The sequence below is a fragment of the Nicotiana sylvestris genome, chromosome 7 (genome assembly GCF_000393655.2).
Source record: "Nicotiana sylvestris chromosome 7, ASM39365v2, whole genome shotgun sequence".
Taxonomy (NCBI): domain Eukaryota; kingdom Viridiplantae; phylum Streptophyta; class Magnoliopsida; order Solanales; family Solanaceae; genus Nicotiana; species Nicotiana sylvestris.
Window position 1 is genome coordinate 31526527 of NC_091063.1, and position 6758 is coordinate 31533284.

The 6758-nt window shown below is 32.3% G+C and overlaps 1 protein-coding gene across 1 annotated transcript; it reads right to left on the reverse strand.

The window, feature by feature from the left end:
• Positions 1-220: 220 nt before the first annotated feature.
• LOC104228724 (putative F-box/FBD/LRR-repeat protein At4g03220) lies at positions 221-3943 on the reverse strand. The gene is made up of 3 exons (XM_009781250.2): positions 2733-3943; positions 1889-2074; positions 221-935 (listed from the first exon to the last, which is right to left on the reverse strand). Exons 1-3 carry the CDS (start codon positions 3801-3803, stop codon positions 633-635), a joined length of 1560 nt encoding a protein of 519 aa, XP_009779552.1. The 5' UTR covers positions 3804-3943; the 3' UTR covers positions 221-632.
• Positions 3944-6758: the final 2815 nt, after the last annotated feature.

A 6758-nucleotide genomic window follows, 5' to 3' on the forward strand; every position in this document is an offset into this window, starting at 1 on the left:
AATTTTAAGCATGTGATGCCTATTTAAGATCTTGCTTTAGTAAATCTAGATCGATGATATTAGAATAGAATACATGGAATGAGCACATATCACCAAGTAAAAACTTGAGAAAACAGAGAGAATGAGAAATATAGAGTAGTCAAATCCAATTTAGAATGCTAACTTTAATAACAAGACGGGCTAAAACTTAAAAGTACTGTGATAAGAACAATCCGGGCTAAAAGTTGAAGTACTATGATAAGAATAATACGGGCTAAAAGTTAAAAGTACTAGGATAAGAACAATACGGGCTAAAAGTTAAAAGTACTGTGAAAAGAACAATACGGGCCAAAATCAGGTTACACTATCTCATAGAGTCCAAAACTGCTTTTTGAGACAGATCTACCATAAATTTGGAAATCTATTAGAAAAGGACGATTAGCCTTTGTTTTAATCTTGAAGTCAAATATATCAAGTTCACTTGAAAACAAATACCCTTTCGGGAGTTGGTTGAGTAGAGGAATCCACTTGCATACCTCTTCGGTCGAGCTTGTCGCACGAAGCTTGCCTAGTGTGATTTATCTTCCTGTATAATTTGTTGATTTGAGGGCTATTATATAGGAGTTGGGTTTACGGGTGCCCAGTTAACAAGTTCACTTGAAAACAATCTTAGCGTTACAAGATGCCTTGGAAAACCCCATTATTTGTGACTTGATTTTTTCTCTATGTAGAGAGTCTCTTGATTTGGAAAGCTCGGCACCCAAGAACATTTCTTGCAACACTTTGCCATGCTTCAGCAAAAACTTGACTAAACTAACATCACTTTCACACTCTGAGAATCCATAAATCTTTACTACTTTAAGATGTTGAAGGAAGGAATTTATGGCATGGCTTTGTGACTCCCAAAATCTTTCTTCACCAGAGTTGGACAATTGCCATAGGTCCCTGTTCCATTTCTGATATTTGGATAAACAACAAAATGTAAGGCTAAAACATCAATATAATAAGTAACTTACGCCTTATTGGCTCAAATTTGTACGTATTCATGTCTCAGTTCTCATAAGAGTAGTGAGCTTTGATTACATTTTTCGATTTCAATCTTTTTTATAATTGTTTCTATCGGTTGTTTGTTGACTAATGCTGAGACACCACAACATCATCATTGAATTATATAACACAATAAACTAACGTGGCTTCATCATTTAATTTTAAGATATACTAATACTTAATTTTTAGTATACCGATTTAAAAATTGACGAGTTAAAAAGAACATGAAACAGTGAGTGCATAGTTCTGGTTGTCATCTAAAATCTGGAAAAAGTATAAGAAAAATTATTGACATATTTATTGATTAGATGAAAGAGAATATTTCTAGCCTGTTATATTTTTCCGCAAGGTTGTTAGCTCGTAGCAATAAAGACAATAATCAGACCTCTCTATAACAGCATCCCTATAGAATAACCATCCACTATAAAAGTCAAATTTTTCTCGGAACTAAATTTTGTATTATCTTATAATATAAGTCCTCTATAACAATACTTTACTATAACAGCCAAAAAATATTTTAACAAATAAAACTGTTATAGAAAGATTTGACTATATAAAAAGTGCAATTTGTGAGCATTATTCAGATGCCATTTAAAGGGACAGTAATGAGTGATTATTGGGTTTCCTTATATACCTGAGATGATGAATAGCTCTCCTTTTTTATAAGTTTGCTATTATTGGGTTTCCTTATTAAGAAAATTTGCGCTTTTGTTTTTTCTAGTGCCTTTTTCTTTTAATGTTTTTTATGTTCTTAACCATACACACTTCTAATAAACTTATACTGTTGCTTGGTTAGAAGTTGTAAGTAATTAAACGCAAATTTGTTTGAATGTAAGCTAAAATAAAAATGAGAAACACTTACCCTTCTTTCGATGTTGTGGTCATTGGTAATGTTGAGAATGAGTGTGTTAGTAGCTGGAGAACTCCTAAATAGATTTGCTAATCCTGGAATGTTATGTTTGCGGAATCCTGTGTGCAACTCTAAGCATCTCAGTTTTGTAAAAGGACGCAGTGAAATTCCTGCCAAGTGATTATTTTTCGACAGAATCTGCAGGAATATTGGAGAGCATTAAACAAACGATTGAGTCAGATTTCCTTGTCTTAATTGAAAGACAAGTTTACTAGTACATCTTAGTCAATCAGCTAATAACATGTATATATGTGCATAAATCACAGCAGATTAGCTAGCAAATATGTATATCCGATCCATTGCATGAGCGGTAACTAATGTTTGTATTAGGGTAGAATGTCCACTTAATATTCCTTAGGGTGCGGTCTTTCCCCATACCCTGAGTGAACACGGAATGCCTTGTGTACTGAATTGCCTCTTTTTTATTTGGGCAACTCCTTCAAACCAGTGTATAATAGAAATTATTGTAATGCTATAACCAAAATTATGGATCCATAAGTAAAGTCAAATCGTTAACCACTGGAAATGTCTATAATAAGTGAAACTAGTAGACAGACAAATAAGGGAGATAATCAGCTATAAAAAGTTAAATTACACTAGCAACGCAAAAAATCTTTCCATTGATTGTGTACAACAACAACAACATACCAAGTGTACTCCTACAAGTGGTTTGGGAGGGTAGTGAATATGGTGCCTTACCTCATACCATGTGCAGGCAGAGATGTTAAGAAATCATATAGAAGAGAAGCAGTAACACATCAAGATAGTAGTAAAACCGAATCATAAAAGCAAATACCTCAACGCTTTGGTTTTCAAGAACTAAAGAATGGGAATGAGAGAGCCCCGACAAGAAATCATTCACACTCCGAAGCTTCATTTCACTAAGGTCCTCAAGAAGAACAAAAAAACCAACCAATGCCTCAATCAAAGAACTCAAATTCTCCAAACAACTTTGGTCCGTAATAGTATTACTCGACCATATTATCCTTTTAAGTCTCGGACCATTAATCTTGACCTCAGTATCACTACTGTACGAATCAAAACAACTCTTGACATTCAAACTCTCCAACTTTGGACCCGTAATGTCCAAATTCTCCAATTGATAGCAACTCTCTAGGGTTAATTCTTCAAGTACACGACAACTTACATGTAGATATATTAGTCCACTACAATTTTCAAGATTTAACTTTTTTAGCAATGGAAAAGATGAATCTGTAAACAAATCATGAAGTGAAGGTTGCTCGTACATAATAATGCACGAAAGTGAAAGTGAGAACAAATTTCTGAAACCATTCTTCATAATTGAAGAAGGAGGTAACCTGAACCCTGGATACTTAGACTTTAATTTAAAAACCCTTAAAGAATTACTACTAATTGCACTTCGAGGGAAATTAAAATAATCATTGGTTGCAACCTCAACATCTAGTTCTTGAACATTGTGTTTAACAGCGCCACGAATCAGGCTATTCAATCGAGAGAAACTCAAATTTGCACGAAAACGGAGAAATCTAATCCCTGAATTTTTTTCGCGAAGGGACAACACTTGATCAATGAAATCAGCTCCTCCTGAGATATTACTCCAAGTAGTGTGTAATTTTTTACGACTATTTGGGCTGACTTTTGGAGTTGAGTTAATACATGATGGGACGTTGATAGTGGTGAAATCAAGATCTGGGAATGTGTACCATATATGTCTCCAGCGTTTAGAAAGGACACTAGTTTTAGCAATGGATTTAATTGGAAGAGAAAACAGAATATGATGAAGAACTGCATCTGGGAGATCACTAATCCTATCTTCACCACATGATGAAAAGCTTTCGTAGATTTCATTGATAAGCCTTATTTTCTTAGAAGATCTTGTTTCCATTAAAATGGTTGTGGCTTCTTCATCTGATATTTCATTGATTCATCTTTTTTTTGTAATTTGGATGAAAGAGTGTCATTAGGGGTAGTTAAGTTTAGGGTTTGAAACTTTCAAAAGCAAAAAAAGGAAAAAGAAAATAGCTTTCAAAAGAGTGAAAATACTACTCTAGACTTCGTGCGATAAGAACGCTCGAGTTTGTTTCAATTCAAAACACTTCGATTTATCCTTATCGTCTTCTATTTTAACCAGGAGTTAAAATTTTGGGTGTACTTCTATATAAAAAAAAATTGTTACTAACTCAGGCAGAAAGTAACAAAAACTTCCCTTTTTGAGGGTCAAATTGTGTGAAGTTTGATCAATATTTTAAAATTATTTTTTTGTCATATTGGCATGAGAAAATTACAACTTATAGTACTGTTCATATAGTTTTTAAATATCTAGTTTTTAATTTTAAAATACTGATTTGAACTAATACAATTTAAATTCAAACCTAGTCAAATTGACTCTCGCTAAATGTGTTATCTTAATTAAAACAAAAAGAGTATAATATACAAGTAAAGAAAAGATTCATCTGCATTTACAATGGACAGCCACTGCATTTACATTGGATTTGAATATATGTCCCCTTTTAGATAATGAAATACCAAGAAAATAGCGTAACTATGTATAACATACTGATGTGATCATCTAATTAACTCCCAGTGATCTCGGATCAAAGAGCATTTACAACCAATTGCATTTTCATCTTCTGTTTTTAAGAGTTTGGCACGTTATCTCTCAACTTTTACAACCAATAAATAAAATTTCAAAATTTATGACTTGTACAACTAATTCATTAGGGTAAGGGAGATGAACGTTTCGATAGTCAGATGTATTGCTTTCTAAGGTATGATTGTCATTTTTCGTACAAAAAGAAAATGCGAAGGATATATAGTAGTTTCCCACTATTTAATGTTTTGTTTGCTCTGTTGGTTTCATGCGTTCTGCTTCTGGTGAAATATGTATGGTATCATGATGCTCCCATAAATCTAATAGAATCTTGACAAAGATGAATTTAATCCATTGAATCATCAGCGTGAAAAAATGGAAAGGTTATGTATCACAATCTTTTTCAATTAAAATTTTCAAATTTTAAATATTTTGTGATGCTTATTAATGTACTTTTTCTTTCTATACCATTTGTATAATGCATCAGCGAAAATGAGTATCTTAAATGGAATTTTTACCTCCTATAGCAAAGGGTAACACCTTATTTATTTTAAATAAATACCATTTAAAAAAATTATATTCTATAGATACCTTTTAATGTTTATAACAAAATATCTAATTTTGGTTACCTCTTACACCTAAGCCATTAAATACACTATTCAGTTACACTATTTTCTTTCTCTCTCTACTTTGATACATGTCATTCTCTTTTCCCATTTTCTGAAAACACGATGCTCAATCTAATTCACTTCTCTCGGTCGCACCACCTCTTCACGCCTTCCTCCTCCTTCCGCCGCCACTTCTGTCGTTCACCTCGGTCAAGCCTAGGGTTTACACGAGTTCTAGTAGATCAACAATAGTAGTGTTTACGTTGAAAAGGAAATATACAAAAACAGTAGTGTTAGACGAGTTCTAGTAGATCAATTCAACCCAACTCGGTCAAGCCTAGGGTTTTTCCATTCTTTTCATTTGTTCTAATGAGTTACAGGTACATTTGGTGAAGAGAAAGGGAGAGAAAGGCAAAAGAGTTAAGGATTTTTGGTCGACAGTGATTCGCCGGAAATTAGGGTTTGTTCTTGAACAAAGACGACGGAGTTTGGGGCTAAGCAACTTGATTATCTGTTAATATATTTTAATATATTTTCAACATATCACGTTGTATTTTTCATGTATTTCATTATATTCACTGTCTTTTTCTTCATTGTAATTCAATGTATCTCGCTGTATTCCATGTATTTCATTGTATTCACTATCTTTTTTATTGTATTTCAATGTATCCCGCTGTATTCTATGTATTTTATTGTATTCATTGTCTCGCTATATGCCATGAATGTATTGATATGTTTTTTTTAATTAATTTAATTTATGTATTCAGATGTATTATATAACTAGTTCATCGGCACATGCACTGCACGTGTATGCCAAATAATGTAACACACTATTTTGTAAAATAATATCAAAAATATTAGAATAAAGAGTTGAGTAAAAACTACTCACAAAAGAATAAAGTATAAGTTTATGTGAATGATCAATATGGATCGCTACTTGTTTGTCGAAGTTAAAACGATTGTACACCGTATGAATCTACAAAGATGAACAATAAAAATTTAATTAGATATATTTGACTTTTATTACTTGTTGTAATTTTATGACAATCATGTAATAAGTGTATCTCACCTGAAATTAAGTGTATTATATATATATATATATATATATATATATATATATATATATATATATATATATATATTCTATTGCACCAACTTTTCCAACTTCGTGTAGCTTGTTTGCAATTAAATTAAAATATTTTGTACCTCGATAAGAGGGGTTGCTCAGATGGTCAACACCCCTCATCTACAATCCTAAGGTTGTGGATTCGAGTTACCAAAAGAGCAACAACTCCAACATAGATCCTCCTACTTGTTTTTCACCTAATAGTATAAACCTTCTAAAATGGTATGAATAACATTATAATACATGTGAGATGAGTTGCACCAAAATTTAAGGGATGAAAATATAAGCTCCAATTTAATTGCTGAAGGTAAGAGGATTATATCATTTGAACAACTTAAATAGGATTGTCATATCAAATATTCAACGTGACAGATTTCTTATTTTTCTACATTTCAACAATATGTAGATTACATTTGAATATGAGCAACATCGGCTATGGTTGCAAATATTTCACGTTTAGAAGTTTCTCCCTTATTTTTAAGAAATTGTAGCCTTCTTACTTTATAGATACATAAA

Coding starts and splice junctions, on each gene's coding strand:
- LOC104228724 (XM_009781250.2), bottom strand. CDS start 3,803: ATGGAAACAAGATCTTCTAAGAAAATAAGGCTTATCAATGAAATCTAC. Junction 2,075..2,732: donor TTGAAAACCAAAGCGTTGAG/GTATTTGCTTTT, acceptor ATATTCCTGCAG/ATTCTGTCGAAAAATAATCA. Junction 936..1,888: donor ACCACAACATCGAAAGAAGG/GTAAGTGTTTCT, acceptor TCCAAATATCAG/AAATGGAACAGGGACCTATG.